At 40.7% G+C, this 23,697-nt stretch overlaps 1 protein-coding gene across 1 annotated transcript; it reads right to left on the bottom strand.

The window, feature by feature from the left end:
- Positions 1-12,696: 12,696 nt before the first annotated feature.
- Positions 12,697-23,249, bottom strand: dusp3a (dual specificity phosphatase 3a; the record flags this gene model as incomplete). The annotated part of the gene is made up of 3 exons (XM_083903886.1): positions 12,697-12,926; positions 15,656-15,888; positions 23,047-23,249. 3 exons carry the CDS (start codon positions 23,247-23,249, stop codon positions 12,697-12,699), a joined length of 666 nt encoding a protein of 221 aa, XP_083760012.1.
- Positions 23,250-23,697: the final 448 nt, after the last annotated feature.

The following is a 23,697-nucleotide window of genomic DNA, read 5'->3' as shown; positions in this document are numbered from 1 at the left end:
GTCTCATTCGAGGCATGAACCCATAAAACATGTTAAATTCAAGACTAGAATATGTACTTTTGCCGAATTTTGTCTTAAATCCCTTAAACTGCAGTCTCCTCCCATATTAATCAGACACAGACTCAAAAGGGGTTTCTGTGTTATATAAACATATTCACAGAACAAATTCACAGTCAGGTAATTGTTGTCACTAAACCCTTTTTTTAACACTACATAGTAGCGTAATACTACAGTAGGAAGTGGAAGGAATTCAGATAAACAAGCAGTTGTGAGTTAAATATAGGATTTGAGCGTCTCTCCTCGACCACAAACACAAATATACCCAACGTGCGCTATATTAGGTACATGTATTGTACGTTGTCACCCGTTTCTAATGTGCTGCATATAGCCCTTGTCTTTTGGCACGTTATGCTTATTATGGTTTGGGCTGCATGTCACGTACAATCAAAAGACATTGTATCCAAGTTCAATTATTGTTGGATTCCTGTTTGAAAAGAATAGTATGCGGGGGGTAGGTAAGTTAGATGAAAAGATTCTTTAGTCTGCACTACTCAAGCTCATTTATTAAAAATGGAAATGAGTGGAAAGCAGGGCTGAACATTTCTGAAACTGTGAAAACCATTCGTTAAAGGTAGGGTGGGAGATTATTTTCTGAAGCATGTTTTTTACTGCACTGGCTTAAAATCCTCTACACATCCACACTGCAACCAATTGATTAATGCATTGTCACAAAAATGGAAAAATGTCAGTCAGCTGTGGAACGGACAGGCCTGTAAAAACACCATCTAATCATAATGAACGGCCCTAACAAATTAATTTCGAACGTGATGCATCAATCAAACTGCCATCTGCCTCTGCAAGCATGCACCCCTCGTGCTCAGAAGACAACGCCAGAGCTCATAAGCTAGCTTGCTTAATAAAAAATTAAACGAGACGGTTGCAACAACGTTATGGCAGAAAAGACGCCGACAACAGGTGTTGGTCGCAAACGAAATGCGGGTTTTTCGGGAAAAGCTACTGCCAAGAAAAAGGCTGATGCAGAGCGGGTTCTGAAAGCCCAGAAAGGGCTGCAAAGTGAGGCCATGGTTGGTGGCGATTATCCAGGAAACTTTACCGAAAAGTACCAAAATTTACCGATGTCGCGCAGTGCTTGGGGCTCGACGTTTCCAAGCTCTGGATGCAAGTCTGCAACCCCACCTTTAACAAGCACTGTTAATAATACATGATAAAAAAAATCTGATTTTACAGCTTGCTGCTTATTCTCTGTCTGGTGCCAATCAATGACTTGACAAGGGTTTTTCCCTCTCACCAAAGCCCACCTTATGAAAATCTTAGTAGAACTGTCTTTAGAGAGAGGGCTGCACATGTTTTCTGATTGTCAAGCCTCCCCAGAATCCTCAGCGAGGTGTGTAAATTAAGCATGAAAGTACAAGCACACTCAGCTGCCTGTGCTGGCAGAAAATCCACTGCAGCTCCTCGTGATGGAGATGGAGATTTTTTTTGTTTGTTTTACAAGATTAATAAACATGATAACAAGCATGCGAAGATAATCCAACACTCATGCGCTTAATCCAATAAAAGGGTTAATTATAAGCAGAGGTGATTATAAGAGGTCGCGCCTCAGCTCGTCACGTCGGTCCAAGTCGGTCCAAGCCCACCCACCGTGCAGCTGCCCGACAGAGTACAGCTTCTCGTCGTGTGCGGAACCGTTTCTCCTCCTGCACCTCTTCGCAACAGATTTGACCACACGTGCGTTGTGCGCGGCCTAAAAATGGTTGCACGCGTTATGAAGTTATGATTATGGTCGTGGCACGGCCGAGCGGACGTTGCAACAAAGCGTTCACTGGCCTCGCTCCTGCAGGCTGATTCTTTTCGTGAAAAAACAAAGGGTGGATCCCCTTCAACACAAGAGTGCTGTCAGAGTGTGCTCATGCCGAATATGATGTAAGAATAAATAATGCATATTTTACAAAAAGAAAAAAAAAGTCTGTCTTTATAACACCTTTTATGATTCCTCATGAACAGGATACGACATTACTTTATAGTAAAAACAAAAAAAAGGCCTCACAGGTTTGTCAGACTGAGAAAACAGCCGCGCCGTGGCTTATGGAAGAAGAAAAAGCACCAACACATGCCTTAATGAACTGCTGCTGTGCAAAGCATCGGGCACACGAGTGTGTGTTATGAATATGAGGCAGTAAACTGTGAGCAGGTGATGCTAATTGAGTGGTACAGAGCCATCTGGAGCCGATTAAACAAAGTGTATCACTCAAATAATATTCCTGAACCAGAACAGTCGCGACGGAAAGAATACAGACGCGGTTGAGTAAGCACGGGCTATTGTGTTGCGCGTGCTTACAGAAAACAGATATTTGAAGGCAGTGGCTCGGTGGAAACTTGAGCTGATGTAGTCCGATATCGTACTCGCGGTGACACAATGGTCTTGATAATGTACAGAACTTTGTAATTAAGTGTTACTGCAGACCCAGAATCGAGGCCTGCGTTTCAACAACGTCACACAGGAATTACTTACCGTGGCTATAAAACGTCACTTTTACAGCGATAACCAACGGTTCCCAGTGACAGTGTTTTTGTTTTTCGGATGGGTTTAAGACTTTGCTCCGACCTCAGCAGTCAAGTGGTTCCCTTCTCATCATTGCAGCGACATATATATGGTGTCTACACGGCAGGATTTTTCACCACAAATCAAGCGCCGCCAAAGCATTCCGGAAGAAGACGAGAAGAAAAAAGTCCCTGAAAGTACTGTACTCTGTGTCTTTTTATTCAGCCTGACACGGCAGCTTTATCTTCATATCTTTCTGGGTTTGATGTCTGGAAAACTGGGCCCGGTAGGATCCACGTCGAGCACAGCAAGTGCAGTAAAAATGGCGCTCGCGAGACGGAGATGAAACAGGCAACACCACCATGGGCACAGGCACTTGGAAGAGGATCTGAAGGATCGCTCGGCTCCAAAGCCCACTCTCTCTTTCTCTTTCTCCCTTGTTCTCAGTATTTCCTGATAATTAGTGCTGCGCCACAGATGTGCAATTTTTTTTCCCCTCTTCACCCTCCTGTAATTCCATCCTCTCGATGTGAATGCGGGACACTCGGACGAGGATTTAAGGAGAGCATCATATGCTTTCTATTTGATAAAGCTATTAAAAGCAAGACCAGAGTTGAAAGCTAAATGGTCCATATGAGGGGGGGGGGGGATGTTAAGAGAGTTATAGGATATTTAAGGACTGTAGTCAGATTGTAAGTAGTTTGATTAAGCAAAACATACGCACGGGAAAAGAGTGATTTAGGGAATTTGAAAATGAATTAATTGGACTTCAAAAAGCCTTGCGGAGATGGGATAAATGAGTCAATAAAAGTTTGAAAGGAAATAATAAAATTGAGTCAGATCACAGAGCAACGTTCAGGTTTGTCAAGGTGAACGTAACCGCCACTGATTACACACTGTTCTCTCACAAATGAATCACTTCCCCCGATAAACAAAATATCAAGCTTCCAGTCGTGTTATTCAGCACGATGAGCAACTCTGACATCATGTATTTGGACATGAACAAAGACAGTGATTCAGCGCTCACTTTCATCTCTGTATAACGCTATGATTCGCGTCTATTTGGAAAAGCAAAGACACGTCGACTGCGAGTCGCTAATTAACCGACTGCGGCCCATGTGCGCCGACTGCAGCGTCAGCGAACGCGGGAAACCATAAGCGTCTGCGCCGATTCCGGCTTTAGCTATAAACATTTAAAGCATACACATAGTTGAAATAAATGGCACTTCATCACACAGAGCCCTGAGTCATTATTGATGAATTTAAAAAAAAACCAAAAAAACAAGCATTCTGGACTCCTTTAAATAAGCGGCACAGAGGGACCTATAACCTACTGCAACACATAATCTGTGCTGTTTTACTTAAGCTACATCCTGACCCTTGTTTCTCCCTGGTGGATGTTGTACCTGGTATTTCTCTCTATCTGGATGTATAGAGTTATAATAGTAGGTTTTAAGTATTTAAGGATTCTGGTTTTTTTTCCCCAATAGCAGAAAATAATCATCCATGTTTTTCCCAACCTCAGCTGGACCGAAACGGCTGCTTTCTTGCGACATTCATTGAAATTCTCAACTTGTAGCGATGGTTTTGCATTGAGCCAGAGCAGGGAGGAGGTCCCTGGTTTACCGGAGGGCCCCTGAGGGACCACACAGCTGGTCTGCGGTAATTGCCGTGCACGGTCCCTTACTGTGTGTGTGGAGAGAGAGGGAGAAAGGTGGAGCGAGGCAGTTAAGTCAAATGGGTCGAGTCTTTGCAGTGACCCTGCTGGACATCAAGCTGTGCGACTGGTCCGTCCCAGGTGCGCCGCGACAGTCTCATGAAACATAAAATCTCGTTTGCATCAAAACCCAACACCTGGATGTTCATTCTCTTTCTCTCTGTCATCTCATTCCCAGTGTTGATGTCATTTCCCCTCTGACTTTCGGTCTCCCTCCCTTTCTCTCTGCTCTATTTTTGTCATTTGTCCTCTTAGCTGCATTCAAGTGCAGTGTTGAGTTTGAACTGGGGTTTGCCTCCACCTAGTGGTGAAGGTTTGTAGAAGCACGGAACTCCAGATTGTGAAAGGGGCTTTTTGTAGTTCAATCTGGGGGAATTAAAAGTTACATTTAAGCAGTAATGCTGTGGTTAGAGTTAGATGATTATCATATATGTTAATCATACGGCTTTCTCCATCAAAAGGAAGTCACATCTGGAATCCAATGCCTAATAAAATTGATAAAAAAGATTTCAAAACGTTCACTATAAAAGGTCAAAAACTGGCTGAAAACAAAACAAGATTGAACCCGAAGGTTCAATTGAAGGTTGGACTGTTTTGAAGTGTATGTGTGTGTCTATTTTTACATCGTATTAAATAGATGGGTAGAATAGGTCTCATATTGGTGGATATATTGGATATACAGGAGTTGCAATCTATCAAATTGCTGTATACTCCATGTCAGTGGTCACCAACCTTTTTGAGACCGGGAGCTACCTGAAGGGTAGAGAATAATATGGAGGGCTATATATTTTATGCAATTTACCATTTAAATCAGGGGTCTCAAACTCAAATGACCTGGGGGCCAATGCGCATCTATTGTGCTGAAGAGGGGGACGGCCTCGAGAACAAAAAGTGAAAAAAAAAAAACAACTGTTCACAATATTGCATCATGATATCACATGCATACGTAATAATACTATTTATGATGCAAAATTAATGTATTAATATCAAAAACAAGAAATGTATTTTTCGGCCACTGCCATTCGTGGCTCGGGCCCTAACAAGCGTAACAATGTATAACAATGTATATGATACATTTAATAATGGGATAATTATGACCAAATGTCTTATTATTACATTGCTAGCAAACATATATTATATTATATTCTAGAACTTCACACTGTGTTTAAAAGATGGTGAGGTCGTGGGCCATGTTTTCATTATAACATGATATTAAGTGGGGAAGTGCATGTTATCAATTGGGGGGCCGCCAGTTTGAGACACTTGAATTAAATGATGAATATTATGCATTCAATTACATACACATTCATTCCAGTGTTTACTCTAACGATTATCACAGTTTTTTAGAAACAATATCAATGCTATTTTACTGAGTGATCATATGGATACATGCACGTGATTCACAAGATGCAGTTATCCTATGAAAACAATGCACAATTTTTGTTTTATTAAACCGTCTTTTTCTTTCAGTCTTTCACACACAAACACACATACTCTGTCTCAGTCAGGTCAAAGATTATTTGAATTAAAATGAATAGGCAAAATGTATTCTGGCACAAAACAGTCCCATGAAACTGTTTCATATTATTATTTAACTGGCGCTATAGATAAAGTGGTTACCAGAAAGTGGAAAATATAAATATCCACACATATATACAGTATTGCAACTCCTATCCATTATCTCATTCACGTCAATGGAGCGAATCAATCAAATCTTCACGCAGAGAAACCGAACACCATTCTGTTTTTACCCACGATAATAAATACTCGAGAGAAGCCGTTAATACCTCAGCCATTTATTTCTTAAACATAAAAAAGAAGAGACTTCTCCAAGGTAAGAAAAATAACATTGCAATTTAAAATCAAGTGCACTTCAACAATGTCTCGTTCTGCAAGGGAGCCGCCCCCCCCCCCCTTCCTGCCGTGTGAAGTGAAATACACAAAAAACACATCGAAACAATCAATCTTTACTGTAAGGCTTTGGGTGGGGGGGGGGGGTGCTGTGTCTTTACTGTCAAGATGAGTTCACTGAGATGACAGTTGCAATGGCAAACACATACATACACACACATATATATGGATATACTCGTGAAATGCCAACTTTTTTTTTTTTTTACACCGCAACAATGTGCATCTGCAGCAGACGTTAACAGAAACGCAAACGTGTTATAAAGACGGTGTGACGGACTCCAGCAGACGGGAGTCAGGCAGTGAGCTAACATTTGTGCTAAAACTCCCTGTTTTCAAGCCGTTTATCAGAATGGGAGCAAGTAAACAATGACAGCTCTGGAGTCAGTGCTTTACCTGGGCCAGACTTGATTTCAACGTCATTTCTGCTATTTGTAAAAGACCAGTTGGATGGAGCTTTTTTTTTTGCATCACAGACAATTCGGATAAGTTCAGCCAGATGGGTTTTGGATGATGTAAGATATTAAACTGTCAAGTCGCCGAGGGTTTAAACGTCTCAGGATTTTCGCCTACCTCAGCGCAGACGGCCGAGGTGCACCACACGGGACTGCAAATTTGAGCTAAATCACAGGAAATGATTTGTAAGTCAATTTTTCTCTGAAAAAAAAAAAAAAACACAACTACCTGGCTCAATCTGAATGAATTTAATCCTCTTCACTCTTCTGCGTCTCCACATGGCTTTTAACAACCACTGTGAGTGGACTGGCTGCAATCACAGTCCGGCCCAGGACTGGCTGCTATTAGACCCTAAAACAACATGAATGATGACAAAGTTAGCAGGAGAAGTAGGTCACACACACAATCACAATGTTTTGTGAACATTTCAGAGGTTCCAAATGTACAAAAAAAAATAGCCTTCGTTATAAGCAGAGGGAATATTTTAGAAATCGAACCTGTAAATCACGTTCTGCCCCTGCAACAGGACACATTGAAAGGAAAATTAACTCAAAAATAAGGAATAAATTCACCTCTCTATCTGTATACTGTAATAGGCAAGTTATGACTTGACAAAATGCAGCAATCCACAATTGCTTTAGTGCGTGTTAGATACTCAGTATACATAACAATATACATCAATGGCATTTCACATTTTGACATTCTCGATTATACATACATACTGTACTGAACCTGGAGTATATCCCACAAAATGTTGCTGGTACCTTGGTAAACAAAAACAAAAAGTCATTTGCTTTACACACGGACATTTACATTTCACATTAAAGACGAAGAAAAAACTGGTCATTTTTAGTATCAGAAAACAGGGTTGAATTGTAACCGTTTTTTGTTTTTTTTAAACGTCATGAGTTATAATCCACATAATAGCAATTTAAAAACCAAACTTGTGCAGACCACTTGGTTTGTTGGACAGCAGGTGGCAGTGTTTATCTGTTGCTCAATGCATAAAAGAGTGTTTAACCACCGGTGTAGCCATCATAGAAGCTTTCCATTTCAACACACAGCTTTTTGTTGCATCTATGTTTTTGGCCCCAAAAGGCATTTCTTTTTAATAATTTTTGTCATTTGACAGAAAACTTCTACCTTGGCTTATTTGGCTTCCATGTCTCAACCATCTGGAGCCAAAACTGTCAATGACTGAATCAATAAGCAGGTTGGTGCAGGCAGTTGATGCTATGAAGAACACACCCTCATCCTGGACTGATGTGGAGATTTTCTATAACGGTAAATTCCAAGTTGAAAGATAAAGTGTATGTAAAACGAAGCAAAAAGTACCAAACTTTGAAGTTTACAGTACTGTGCTGAAGTGTCACGGCGCCACCAGATTTGTCCTTTTTGTCTGTAAAATCATTGGAATTTGGATTGGAATGATGCGAGTTCACGACTTCGTCCGACCAAGGGCCTTTCTGCGTGGAGTTTGCGTGCGTGTGTGTGTAGGTTTTCTCTGGGTTCTACGGTTTCCTTCATGGTCCAAAAACATGCAGAGGTTAATCTGACACTATAATCCATGGGAGTTTGAGAGTGATTGGTTGTTTTGCCCTGCGATATTCTGGCGACCTGTCCAGGATGCACCCTGCCTTTCATCCTTTGTCAGCTGGGGATGGCTTGCAAGCAGTGAATAATGAATGGACGAATTAAGGAATGGTGTGTGTGAAATCATGCAACATGTGTCTGTAATGCTTGAATAAACTTGGTGTAACATACATTTTTCACAGCAGATATTTACCAGTGGGACAAACTGAGGTTTTACCAATAAGAGCAATTAGGGCTGTACTTGAGTTTTAAGAGCCTGTTATTTTAAAACTACATCGATGTTTCCCATCCAATAAAGTGACTGAGAAACAATTATAATGTATGGTCATCTAATGGTGCACAGTACTATGTTTTGTGTAACCAGAACGACGGACGTATCATAGAGCAATAGAAGTTACCAAATGTATAAATACCTGTTGCACACATACAGTATTTATATGTGGACACAAAGGTAAGAGGTTCTCCGTCTGCATTCTATATACTTTGTTATATATTCTATTACAGGAGGCCAACTTCAAAGTTATGTGGTTTGGGGTTCATGATGAGGTGACACAGGGCCTCAAACTTAAACTACAGCACCTGACCGATCTCGCCAGACATTTCAGGAACCACATGAGAGAGAAAAATAGTGTTTGTAACTTAACAGTTTGGGAAAAAGTGTGTGAGATGATAATATGACAGCGACGGGAACAACCCATCTATGAAAGTGGACTTAGCAACCTTTTCACGAGACACGTCACAGCTACACCTCAACTCCAACTCCCTGTGATAACAATCCCTTCTCTCAGTTTTCCTCTTGACCAGTGAGAATCCAGAGGTTTTATATAAATAGCAACACTGGACATTTCAATGCAGGTTGTTGTGAGATGTAATTTCAAGACTAGATTAGATCTGATCGCTGTGCAAACCTGTAGCCTAAACATGGCTCCTCTGTGTGTATTTATCTAACTGGTAGTGAGTCTTACTTTGTCTCAGAGTCGTTTCTTTACATCTTGGTTATACCCACACACTCTCACAGGTTTGGGTGGTTTGCTTCTGAATTTTGTGATTCAAAGACTTATTTTTTTCAGCTTTTTTTGTGTCAAATTTGCTAATTCTAGGTGTTACAACATTGTTTACAACTATATTTGTCATCGCTATAATATTTTTTGAAATATTTATATCAGTTGATTCATCAGTTTATCGGTATTGGTATCGGTCACCCAAATTACAGATCAGACTGACTCTTTAATGCTAACTTGTTTTTCTGTTTAAGGGTAATAATGTCATCCATGCTTCACAAATTATAAAGTTTTTAGCCTGTAGGTGGTGCAGCTCACCACATGTCAACAGCTTAAAAAAAATGACTCAACAGCTCCCCCCTATGGAAATGCTGCAGCCTGTAAAAAATGTAAAAAGACTTGCTCTAACACAGCAATGGGATGGAAAGTGTTGCTGGAGAATCACTTCATTCCCTCCAATGAAAATTAAGCCCAGAACATGTGAATTGCATGTAAGGATGGAAAGGCAGGACGACAACATTGAAGCACAGAGTATGAAGCGATGACAGCATGAGCGTGTCCTTGGGACATGATGACTTGCACGCAGTAAGGTCATATGCAGGGTAACCCATATGCATCTTACGCTGCCACCTGCATCTCGCCGTTCATCATGAATAGGTCAGCTTTACCGTGGAAGCCTTTAAACTGTACAAAAAAAAAAAACACGCAAGTAAACGTGGTGATTTCATGCCTCAGTATCCCAGCTAAGCTTGCAAAACACCCCCTGCAATCATCAGCAAGTTTTGCACAATTGTGATACGAGAAATATCCCAATTGCACAGAACATTTTACATGCACATTATATTCATATATCAATGTTCATGTATTTAACTGAAAGGAAAGAGAACAAAAAAAAAAAAAGAAAAGGCAGTAGCTACTCTGATGTCATACGAATATTATATGGTATATTAGGACATACTGACGATACCTACACATTATAGACACATTGCTCATACATTCATATATGTCAACACTTAAATATGTATATACAGTATACATGTATATATACGTATGTATACAGATATATATCAAAGGAGGAATAAATACTGCCAATAATGAGGTGAGACAACCTAGTTTGCGTTTTTCCCCTCTCATCAGACAAATATCTCTCTGGAATCAAGCTAACATGCCCCAGGCTTTTTATTCTAGAGAAATATATGCAAACTAATGTAGAAAGAGAATTTCTCGTCTCTCTACAACAACAACAACAACAACTCTGGAGTGATGTGATGATTTACGATTTAAAAACACTCCATCACCATTCCTTCTTGGCACTAGGTTTAGTTTACAGTAATATTGCCCAGAATTAAATTTTAGGTGTCTCTCTAAAATGTACTGTAAAAACTACCGTTGCCTATATATGTAATAACTACAGCCCGGATAGTCATACTTAGATGTGATTACATTCTATATATCTGATGTATGGGACATATATTGCAATGCTTTGGTACGTACAAAACAAAAACAGAAAATGCTTTTGGGCCTGTGTGGGGTGAAACATGTGACACTGATGAAACAGTGGTACTGGATACTCGTCAAATGGAGCTGGCAATGTTCACCTCTCTGACATCACGACTGGATCTTTCTGGTGAAAGTGGGTGGCATCCTCCTTCTTTTGATGATTTTACGACTCATGGCCTCTAGTTTGACGACGCTTAAGTGGCACGGTCATCTTTTGGACATCCCTAATCTACTGCCATGTTTTTTGTACCAGTGCATGGGCTAAAACCTCTTGCAGTGTATATAATCCTGTTACTGAGGATCTAATGTGATATTCTGCCAAAGGTGAAAAGGTCGGGGGGGGGGGGGGGCGTTCACATGCAGTATCCCTTGACGTGCTCACAAAACAGTGATGAACCAGGATTGATATAGCTCAACTTTTTTGGAAGGCAGCAAGTTGCTTTGAGTGCATTTTTTATACTCTGGCCAAAGAAGTAGGTCAAAGTGGGCTTTGTTGACTCTGCAACAAGCTTTGAACCTCCATAATCCAGAAGAAGCTGCTGAATCAGTTGGTGAAGGACCCAGAACTGGTATTTCGTTTTATTTTTTTCCTTCACTCAGCCTCTTTGTGTGAGGCTGAGAGTGAAACTGGAGAGCTATTACCTTTTGTTTTAATTATTTTCGCAGATGAATTAATTAATTAATTAAAATGTGAAGCTGCAGCAACTTCAGTCATCTCAGCAGTTCCCAGGTTTTCATTGTTTAGAAACAAGCACCTTGACATTAAAAAACACTGTCCTCTGAGCCACTTCTGTCAAACTAATGGCCATAGAGTCAAAGAGCTGAAATACTACACAGAGCCACAGCTTTTATTTTGATGTAGAAAAGAGTGTGAATACTTGTGCATTAAATATCTACCCCTACAGGGAGATTTTAATGATTAGCCGGGCAAACAAAACTCTAAAGGTCTTTTTTTTTAATTATTATTATTCATTTCCTGGAATGTTTGGAATATTCCTCCATCCTTCCACAAATCACTTCACACACATGTGACTTGTTGTGTCTGCAACTTTGTTTTACATGGAGGAATTTAATTGGAATTGGAGTATTCCTGCTGAGGGTCACATCACTGACATGTGTGGCAGTGGAAAACCATGGAATGATTGTGCTATAATCTTGTATATACAACTAATTGTGGACGTTTAAAATGTATAAATAAATAAAAATAAAAATAAAAATAAAAATCAGGGCACGGTTTTCACCATCTTTGACATTTGGGAACTTAGGGAATGCTTCAAGTAGCACACAAATTCAGAGCTTTCCAGACATCTGCACATCGGATTGGTAACGGAAGTTGTTTGCGGTACGGATGAGTCGATACGATACTCGGTATTCGCTATCAGTCCGATGTTGGACACTGGATCGCATATCGGACAGATACAAATGCAAAATCCGATACAATCCAAAAAATCCTATATATCGCATGCTTCACTATGCAGACTGTAAAAATGTAAATAACTCAGCAATAGCATTTTAGCTGAGTCATGTTTGGGATGTTTTTTTTCTAATTTATGAGAGAAGAATATTTGTTACACAGGGGGAGAATTATGTCTTTGAAATGGCACAAATGTGTTGGTAACAGCTTCATGGTTTGAAAGGCCTAAAATGACTGTATCGGACTGATAACGGTATCGGCAGATACTAGAGTTTGAAAAAGTGGTATCGCGCCTATCAGGCTCTTTTTAGGAAGAGGCAGAGGACCCGAGAGATGTCTCCTACTGAACAGCAGAGATGTGGACAAAAAAAAAAGTGTGTGCATGAGGGATAATTATCGACACTGCGATCAATGCGTGTATGTCTCTGATTCAGAAAACCCCTGGTGTGTCAGATGGGTGCTGGTTGGGGGTCAGTCTCCAAGAGCAGCTGAAGCCCGTGAAAGGCATAATGGGAAGAGACAGGGCACAGGGTCTCTCTCAATATCATTTAGTCTTTAGCTTTCCCACCTCACCGTTCAACTTGCCCTCCTTCGCCAGCGTCTCGTTCAGTTGGCACAGTTGGCGAAGGAAGCCGTCGTTGGGACCGATCTCTCTCTTATGCCTCACAGTGGCCACCGCCACCCGGGCATCCATTTTGTGGCGCAGCATGAGGTAAGCAATAACCATGGTGGGAGAGCGGCTGTAGCCTTCTCTGCAATGTACATACACCTTCCCTGTGGGACACATAAAAGAAACGGTGTAAGAGGAGTGCTACGGAGATACAAGGCTGCCAAATTACAGTATAGTATACAGTGTGTTGTCCACAAATCCTACAAAAAGACCAAAAGTAACAATAATTGAAGATGTTAATATTTAAAAACAGCTCCCTTGACTTTAAAAATTAGACAAAGCAGCTGTGGTTTGTTTGTAGTGTTTCTTAGACATGGATGATTGACTATCGTGCAACAGTGTGGATCGTTCAAGTTCTTCAATAGAATCAATTCATTATTTTGTGGTTTGTTGACAATAACAAACATGAATAATCCCATAATAAAAGAATCATCGTGTGGGTTTTCTTTGTCCGAGAACATGGGTGATTATTCTACTGTGTATATGAAGGTGCATGTAAAATCTAAATGTGCAGGGTAATATCAAACAACATAGAGGACTTCTACTTCCTTATTATATTGGGTCAAACTCAGAGAGGAGGAAGAAACACGAGGAGGGACATAAGATACAAATGAATAAAAGAACACAAAAGAGCACAAGAGTTGGAACATATGCTGCCACCAAAGTTGCCGAGCAAAGCATCATCTGTGCCAGAGGATGCAAATAACAAGACCTGAACTCTGCTGCAGAGTCAGCAAAGTCAATCATCTTCACTACAGCCTCAACCTACAGGGGTCCCTCATGCTCCAAACAGGAAACGTCTTGGTCCTCTTTTTGTAATTTCACCCTTGTTTGTCTTGTTTGTGTGCACTCTCTTTTAAATGACTTCCTTCACAGAACCAGCCAGAGAACCCCATGAGGGATTTAACTTGGCAAACATCACAGTGCAAGCTGATGTGCAGGACTCAGGACACAGCTACAGATTCTGCACTAAGTTTGAAACACAACACCCCTCTGTGTCCCCGGTATCATCCCCTCATCTCTGTTGTCCCCTCTGTTGTACCATCTCTGTCTATCCTCCTCGACACTTTGCCAACTCTGAGCAGCGATCCGCTAATGAAATGACCTCTCTCCAGTACCTTATCCACTTAGCCACAAATCAGTGTTGATTCTGCATGTGACAATACATAGACTAAATTAATAGTTATAGACAATACTCACTGTGGGAAATGGAATAGGAGCATGTGTGCATGAACAATTGCATCCTGTGACTTTCTGTCGTCACTACAGCAGATCCATGGGAACAATGCGGTGATGCAGTTCCTCATTAAAATCTTAGACCAATGACCTTTTCAGAGTTTTCAGCTGAGGGATCAGAAAATGTCAAAGACAATGTTGCACACTGCACAATGTCAAACTACAGCTGTTATGAGCAGCAGGGGGAGGTGAGGCTTTGTCTCTCGTTCTTCCTCCTCTATCCCATCCTCCCTATACACTGTTACAGTGGCTCCTTCTCAGTGATGATGCAAAAGATGCTTACCCATGTCAATAAATCCATGACATGAAATACAGGGTTCAGCGCACACCAGATAAACAGATCCCTCACATGTGCTGACAAATTGACTCAGTCGAAGAATTTAAGAATACTTTTATTCCCAATGAACAGCACATGTTTTTTAACGCAACCGGGTTTTTGTCAAAAGCACAAAGTACCCACAGGAGTGATGTGCGTTTAACTCCTCGTCAAGAGACTTGATCTGATAATGGAATATGGAGCAGGGCTCAGGAGTGTGTCAGATTTAGCCTCAGATTATCCCGTCTTCACTTTTAACATCCACAGCACTCAAGCATCAGAAGAGGCCTAAAAGCTTGTGTCCATGTACTGTAAAACATATCATGTATTTTGATATCGGTCCAACTCGTTCAACAGTTTCAGGTCTTCTCCATTAGCGCATGATGTCAATTTTGTTGTTTCCATTTAGAGGAAAATGGAGTAATCCCTGTATGTGACTTTGAATGAACACTAGCGTTATGTTGATTACTGACGTTAATGACAACTCACCCCATAAGAAGATAGGTTAATAAGAGCTTTGGGGTGCTGGCGTCATGTCATCATCTCATAAGTAACTACTGTGTCTGTTCGCCTCAAGGTGTCCAGTTATTCTCATGCCCTGCTCTCTTTCGGCTGCTAAATAATCCATCCGTTTGTTGTAAATAAGCTCTGGAGAAAGTTTGAAGTCTGCATGTCTCGAAGTCTCGATGACCTTTTCTCTGATACCTTTTATGCTAACGTGTTAGCGTAAAGTCCGCTATCTTAAATGCTTAAGTGTCCGCTCGCATAGCAGAAGTGAGATGGGCGTCGGCATGACCAGAAGCCTCCGTCTTCGTTAAGATGTGCAACCACGATTTAGTTCTTCTGCGTTGTTCCTTGTCCATCTACATTTGACGGTGAACACACACATCTGAAGCAGCAGTGAGGAGCGCAGGCTCGCAGCAGCGGGCAACCCCGACCACCCTAGCCATGTGTTTTCTCAGCAGCCGATTGGCCGAAAAAACAACAAAAGCACTGGAATGTGATATCACCACACCCTAACTAGGAATTGATTCACATCGATCAAACAACCCTAATTCAAATACAGTTTATGGTTTTAAGACCCACAATACTATAAGTTGAAGCATTTAGTGGCTTCTTCGAAATATCAACTTGCACAATTTAGGGAAAAAAAAAATTTTGTTTACTCGGTGCTGGGCCGACTTGTTGCAACTTTTGCCTTGGTGGGTCACATATGGAAGGACACAGAGCTAGTTTGTCCATTTTTTTCCAACACATTTTAACATTTAAAATTAAACACACCTTTTCCATTGTTGTGTGCTAGGGCCTTGTCGATAAAATCAGCCCCCTCCTCGAAGAAGGCACTGAGGTGGAACCGCTCGGTGTCGTTGGCCTGGATGCCGTGGTACGTGATGCCCGTGCCGGTGTAGAACTCCACACTGGTGTTGACGTGCATGAACGAGGTTCCCTCCGCCACGTTGAGGACGTGCGTCACGCCGAGCTTCTGCAGACGCATTGCATTCTGGGCAACAAACCTGAGAAACATGATCAGAAGAGGTAGATGAATGAATTCACTCACTTTAGCACTCAAACTTTGTACGCTTATAAAAAAACTTATATACAGTAGAGTGCCTGTGTTGCTGCTGAGAAAACTCCCTTTTTTTTGTTCCTCCACAACACAAAGTGATGACATCAACGACAAATAACAGCACTGATAATAACACCTGAAAGATTTTTTTTTCCCCTGTGAGGAACACGGCATGTCAGCACAATTTATTTTAAAGTGATATTTCAACAATATAGGTTGCGGCTTTCACAACAACTCCGCATGCACTTCAGTGAACACTGTTGGCTCAACAGCAGCACCTCCTGACACAAAGCCAGATCCTGTGATGTACAAGCTCTGCATACTGTTGCCGACACCTGTGGACGACCTAAAGAGACATTTGCTCATGTGTAGTGCGTATCCAAGCTTTTCAAATACTGGATAAGCAGATGAGTGTTATATATACACAATTACAGAGCACACATCTGTAGTGTGGATACATATTGTTTTACATGAGCTAAAGGAAAAGCACCCAAAATGTATTAACTGTAGGGCCATAACTAATCATTATGAAGGACTTGATTGGTCCATAAAATGCCTGAAAACTGTAAAACTGTGCGATTCTCCAACCTCAAAAAAGGCTCTGTCTGAAACGAGAACATATTCACACATTTTAAAAAGCTGTAAGCAGAGAAAACACATTTTTATTATCCGATTATGACTAATTGATTATGTCGATTGCACTGATTATTGTATTCCCGATTCCCGTGGAGCACAAGTCATAAGATGTGTGTAAAGAGAACAGTACCCGGGCAGGGAGGATGTACGAAACAAGCGTGGACAGAAAGTGGAAACAAGCAACAGCGTGCACAGAGAGACAGGTTAAAAATGAAAATGTAGAAACAGACTCTTTCACATCTGGCATTAACTAATTCCAAACAGGACTGGAGACAGAATGAGGCATCCAAAGACTGGTTACCTTCATCTCTCCGTTCTCAGCCAGCTTTACCTCAATCCACAGACGGCAAACATCTGCATATTAGAGCTTAAACTCAAACCAAACACTGAGCAAACACGAGGCTAACAAACAAACAGTAACAAAGCAACGCAGCAGGATTTGGCTGCTCCAGGCTGCCTGGCTCAACGCCCGTGTGTGTTGTTCTGATCCAAACTGGCTGCAGGAATTGCCCATTGATTCGGAATAAAATGCCTCTTCTGTATATGTTACATTAAAGTTTTATGGGACAATTAGTGTCACTAATTAACTGAATAGAATTTATGAGGAAGAAAAAAAAAAACTTGTTGTATTTATAAACACGTCAGCGTCTTTCACAGCTCGCCGTGTAAAACGTAACATCAAGAGATATCGGTTGTTTTTCATCGTTTGATCGCATGAACCCTGTGATTGAGCCGACAGTATCTCATCTGTATTTGCTTTACCGTCCTGACCCGAGAATCGTAAATCCTCATGTAAAATTGCCGGGTGGTGACAGCGCTGTCTGCGTTTATTGCTACGTCTGCTTATAGTCAATATGAAGCTGTGAGGTGAGGCTAGGTGACCCTGGACAGCTCCCTGGAGGTGGTGCTTACAAAGCCCCCTCAGCAAGAACTAATAAAACAAATCCCCTCCGCCACCATTTTGGTTTATAGCCATGAGGGAAGAGATAAAGCAACACATCTGCCTGTGCTTTAGCAGCATATCTTGCTATTTTTTTTGTTGGTGTGTTATTTTATCCATGTTTGATTGATAATATGTAACATATTGCTTTAAAATACCTAAAAATGAAGTTGAAACACACCGTTTAAATCCATTTAAATACATATTTCTAAAACAAAGTTTAATTTTGCCATCAGCGTTACTCACTTTTGCTCCAAACATGTCTGAATATTATCGGCACGACATCGGTATCAGCAGATATTGGCTTTAAAAAATGTATTATCGGCAAGCGCCAATATGACTAATGACCACCTAGAGAGGAGGCTGAATAAGCTTCTCGCCCCTTGACCTTTAGGCTCATGCCCTCTATAGCAATTATATTTTTGGTGCTCGTTTATTTTGCACAGTAAATACATTTTATTTTATCTACTGTTCAACTGCTGCAACATGAGTATGGCAAGATGTGCATATCGGTATCGATTATCGGCCCAAGTCCAAGTCCAATATTGTGCATCCTCAATATCCAGGATTCCTAGTTAGAGTTGTCTTTTGTTTCATTGTGTGTTTGTCACAAATGGACTCTATTGTCTCTTCCTGTAAAGTGCCAACACTCATGGGGAAACAATATCCATGATTCCGCTCTTGCTTCCCGACTCCATCAAACTAGGCCTTTTGTTGTCGTTTTTAACTGAGACCCCTGGCAGCAGACATTACAGAGTGTGCTTTTAACAGTGTGGCTTGTGAGTATTAACGATTGATCGTGCTTGAAGTGTGTAATGTGCACTTACAACGGCGCCGTTCACATTTTACTGTGCAACCGCGCGCACACACACACAGCACAACACAATGCAGAGGACGTGGAACATTTGTTTCACTTCCTCTTTACCTGGTCTGTCCCTGCCTTCTCTCTCTCTCACACACACACACACACACTGAGCTCTGCAGTCCCACAGCATCCATTATTAAAGACCAGCCTCACAAAGAGCCCAAGTGTTCCTCATTGAAAACAACCACACCTTCCAAGTCCAGCCCTGAACTGCACACTGTGCATTTAGAGTGCTGACTACCACTAATCTGAAAGCAGTGCAAGGATTTGAGTTGGGGGGGGAAAATACTTTAACAATCCATTTAGGCGTGGAAACTTTTAAGTAAGTTAAATAGAACACCTTGAGAAACATTTCAGCTTGTGTTGGCTTATTGTCGTGGCTCTGGCTCTCTTTGGATTCTCTTTTCCTCCCCCCCCATTCAAATCGCTGTTCAATGTTTTACATTGTCTAGAGGCTGCATACACTCACCGGTGACAAATTAAAAGAAAAAAACAATCAATAAACCTGAGGAGAGGGTGACAAATGCATGCACACAAGAGCTGTTTAAGGTGCAGCAGTTGCTTTTTCTCATTGTGCATTATACATATATTCTGTTATATTTTTAACTGAACTTCTGTGGATTGAATTCATTTTGAATCATGAATTAACAGCTATATTTAACTACGTTGTGACCTGAAAAGGGAGTCATCTTTTTATTCTAAAGTTAAACTATAGATTAGCCCAGTTCCTGGGGGATCCATTGACTTATAATAGGAACTGAGCCCATTAATCATTCCTTTGTTGAATAATTTGTAATAATATGTGACAAGACCCTGAGACTGTTCCTTGTAACTATATATATATATATATGTTATAAATGTATACAAAGATACACATATATACAAAAAAAAATATGTGCGTGTATATATATATATATATATATATAAACATATATATATTTATATACACACACATGTATATATGTGTGTGTATATATATATATATATATATATATATATATATATATATATATATACACACATATATATATATACATACATATACATACACACATGTATGTGTATGTATAGTTACAAGGAACAGTCTCAGGGTCTTGTCACATGAGTCAATGGGCCCAGTTCCTATTATAAGTCAATGGATCCCCCACATATACACATATACATATGTAAATATACATATCTATATATCTATACATATATATATATAAAGCATATTTCATTAGCCAATTACAAAATTTAAGTTGTGATAAGGTGCAACTTATAAGACACATCAGCAAAAAAAAGACTTAGTGAGTCCCAGCGGTGGAAACAGTGTACAAAGCTCAGGCTTTCATCAACGATCGATACCACTTCTCTGTGCCGGAGCCATCTGATTCTTAAACTGTCCTTTTTCAACACAGTTTGGGCCAAAACTATACCTTTTTTTTTTTGCTTTTAATAATCTGCATGTGACGATTATTTTAATTGAACGGGCTGATTAACGACTTATTTATGTGAGTTCACAAAGTTTTGTTTGTTTGCAGAAACTGCGCTAAATGCTTCTAAGTGCAGAGGCTGAAAGATCAATCACGTTCAAATCGAAAATTGCACTTTGAAACAATGCAATTAGCAAATTGCAAAGCCTGCAATGAACTCTTTTTTGTTCCATTTTGTGAGTGATGGAAACTGTAAACATCTATACGTCCTCAAATAAATAGTATTTTGCCATTGCCACTAGTCTCGTGTGGGAATGCTTAAAAAAATGCCTTACATCACAAATGAGAATCCCAAACCCAAATCATTCAGGCCTACTTAGTGCACTAAAACTTTAGTTTCTTGATCACCTGTTTCATGTATTTGATGTTCCGTTAATACATTATGTTTACAGCAGTGAAGAGCAAACACAAATTGCAGACAGATAGGAAGGAAGCACAACGTACATTTCCGCCCCCAAAAGATGTGGCATCGTATATCAGCTGCACTGATCTGCATCGATATCGTTTGACCTCCAGGTTGGACACCCTGTGATATTTAACCTTGAAAATACTAATTGCCTGAGAGAGAGCAAAGAACCCTGCTTCATTCAGAGATTAAAACACACACTTGTTCATGATCAGTGAACAGAACGTCTTCATCTCACATCAAAACCAACTCCTTTCAAAGAAAGCACAAAGCAGAGAACCATCATCATCATCAGAGTCTCTCTGTCGTGCCCAGCTTCAGATGTAAAGCTCTGGACTGCCAGCACTTTGTTTGCAGACTTGGCCGGAGCAGATTGACATTTTCAGATTGATTTTGTTGTAGCGCGGAAGTACAGTAATGTGCATGTATTCGCCCTCCTCCGCCACTATGCGACCAGTGTGAGTGGAGCCAAATGATGGACTGCACAGACAGATTCTAGGGGGGGGGGGGGCATCCCTGCATCATGAATCCATAAAAGCAAGATAAAGAGCGGCACTGTTAAAGCCTTTTCTATTATACAGCTCTTATACGGAGTATTTCCTGTAACTGTCCTTCACTAGTTGTTCCAAAAAGACTGAAAAGTACAAAGAAATCATATAGAAAAGTTAAAAACCTGCTGAATTATCAGTATTGTCCGTTGACGTATAAGCAGTGGTCAAACAACACAATAAACAAAGTAAAAAAAAAAAAAGACATCCATGCTTTTATCCACTCAGAATTTGCAGCACACTTTACTCTAGCATCGGCAAACCAAACGCACAAAGACAGATTACAGCAGATAGAATACTACGGCCAGTGTTTACACACTTACAAAGACATGCGAGCACATTACCCCCACTCGGAGCTGCCCTTCGCTGCAGTTTTACGATTGATTTTAAGATTGTATTGCTTGTTTATAAAGCCTTGAATGCTCTGGCTCCTGCCTATCTCTGTGACCTGCTGGTCCCCCTCTGAGCCTGATGGCTGGCTGAGATCGTTCTGTAGGACTGAATCGAGCTTGTCACTCAAAAGTCTTCTTAAAACTCACTTTCATCTTATAGCGTACACATTTTTTTATAATAATGTTTATTGTTTTTACTACATTACTTATTTTAACACCTGCATATTTAGTTTTAAAGGGTGTTTTATACAGGGCTACACAGTTACTCCCAAATTAATCAAAATTGCACCAATAACCAACATTCAAAACTAAAGATTTGATAATAAAGGCTGTGCAACTAATGAATATTTTAAAATGTATTAATCTGTCAATTACTTTTGGTCCATCAAATGTTCTCAAATGTCTTGTTTTTGTCCACAAACCAAACAATAATACAGTTGTAATGATTTCTTTTGTTAGATGGAGCACAGAAACCAGAAGATATTCACATTTAAAAAGCTTAAAAAAACACAAAAAACTGAAAACAATGACAATAAATAATTGAATGAATGAATGAATGAATGAATGAATGAATGAATTGTTTCAGCCCTATTTGATAAAGATAAATGTGTGATAAAATGGGCGCAGGAGCTCCACTACCCCTAAAAACCTTGCTCTTTGGAAGGGAAAAATTATAAAATTGGATATTATTGTTTCGTCACACAGTTTTATACCCTATCACAATCACAACATTTGTCAACACACTAGAAATGTGGATTTATTCCTATTACTATTAAGATGACGCGCCATTCAGGGGGAGGATTTTACACAACCTGGCAACACAATTAACAATTAACGCTTGTGCTGATCTTTCAAGCTAATGTTTGACTCACAGTCCATTCATGTTTCATTTGTTTTGTTTTTATTTACCATAACCAGGCTTGTCTTCCACAAACTCCATTTGAATTCACCCCCCTGAATAAACAATGGTTATTTACTTATTGTCAAATACAACAACTCCATCCTTTAAATCCTTCATTGATGCCATATTATATATGAGCCCATGATGTGAGAGCACGAAGGTGTTACTGCCTGAAAAGACATTCACTGGTGAAATGACTTGTTATGGATTTACCTCACTCCATTTCACTCATCCCTCTGTCACTTCTTCTTCCTCTTGTGTGGAGCCACAGGAGGAGGGAAAACCGCCTGTTGTTAATGAATGAATGAAAACACACACACACACAAAAAAAAGGATCCGCAGTTCCCAGCAGAAGGGAGCGGCTTGATGGGGACGTGATTACACGGCAGTGTATATTTACACTAATGATGGGGAGTAAAAACTGCTCTTTGTGTCCTTCACAGCTGATTCCCGCTCGTCTTTGCTATGCATCTTTTAATCCATCTACAGCATGTTGACACAGACATATTGGAATTATGATTATTATTAGTAGTTTTGGTGTTCGTATTATTATTATTATTAATAATAATAATAATAATGTTACAGTGTTACGCAACATGTACCTGTCTGGCTACAATGACGCCACTGCTGGTACAGACTGGTATTTCGAGGACCAGCGGTGGGTATTTGTAGACAACAACAGGCTGTCGCTGGGTGCGCGGCGATTAGGAGACAGCAGAATAATAACAAGCCCGCCCTTTGTGTGTGTGTGTGCGTGCGTGCGCCCGGTGTGTCGGTGAATGCCGTCCGACATGCGACACGGTTGTCATTGTCGCGTCTGTGGCGGCTCTTCAAAGGAGGGCGCGTCTCGGCGAGACCTTCCCTACCTGTGCGGGCTAAAACAAGGACGGAAGGGTTTGGGTTTAGGTTTAGGAGGAGGAGGGAGGAGGAATATTGACTCACGCGTTGCCGATGTATATTCTGGGATAGACCTCGTTGAAGTGCTGTGTGGGTAAGCTGTAGAAGCCGCTGCCGTTGGACAGCAGCTCGTTGAGTTGCTGCACGGTAACCTCACCGCCGAGAGCCGCCGGAACATCTGCCGGCGCCTGCTGCTGCTGCTGCTGCTGCTGCTGCTGATGTTTGGAGGGACTCAGGTGTTTCTTCATGTCGCTTCTCCTTCTCTTTCTTCTTCTTCTGTGACTAAAACGCTAATGCTCGACGAAAACCGCGGTCAGACTCGTGAACCACGTCCGGTCGTTCAGCTGCATTTTTAACTCCAACAACACGTGAGTCGTGAGTGAGTCTCCTCCGCCTGAAAAGTGTGTCTGACGAGGTGGGGAGCGACGCTGCCTTCATTTCCCTCAAGGTCAAGTTTGAAGCAGTCTGGAGGAGTACTTCCGGCAGACACTTTCACAATAAAAGTCGACTGAGCTCTACATTCATTTGAGCGTTGACTGTTTTTGTTTATGCATCTATTTATAAACATGAATCATCAACACCATGCACTAAAACGTGACAAAACAAAATACAAAAAAATATAAATAAGCATGACAATAACATCAATATCATAAAATAAAGAGAAGCAGCATATGTTCCAATGAGCAAAGACTATTA

Source organism: Microchirus variegatus (genome assembly GCF_963457635.1).
Source record: "Microchirus variegatus genome assembly, chromosome: 17".
NCBI lineage: Eukaryota > Metazoa > Chordata > Actinopteri > Pleuronectiformes > Soleidae > Microchirus > Microchirus variegatus.
Note: the sequence above shows the minus strand (reverse complement) of the source record. Positions and strands in the feature narration are given on the sequence as shown.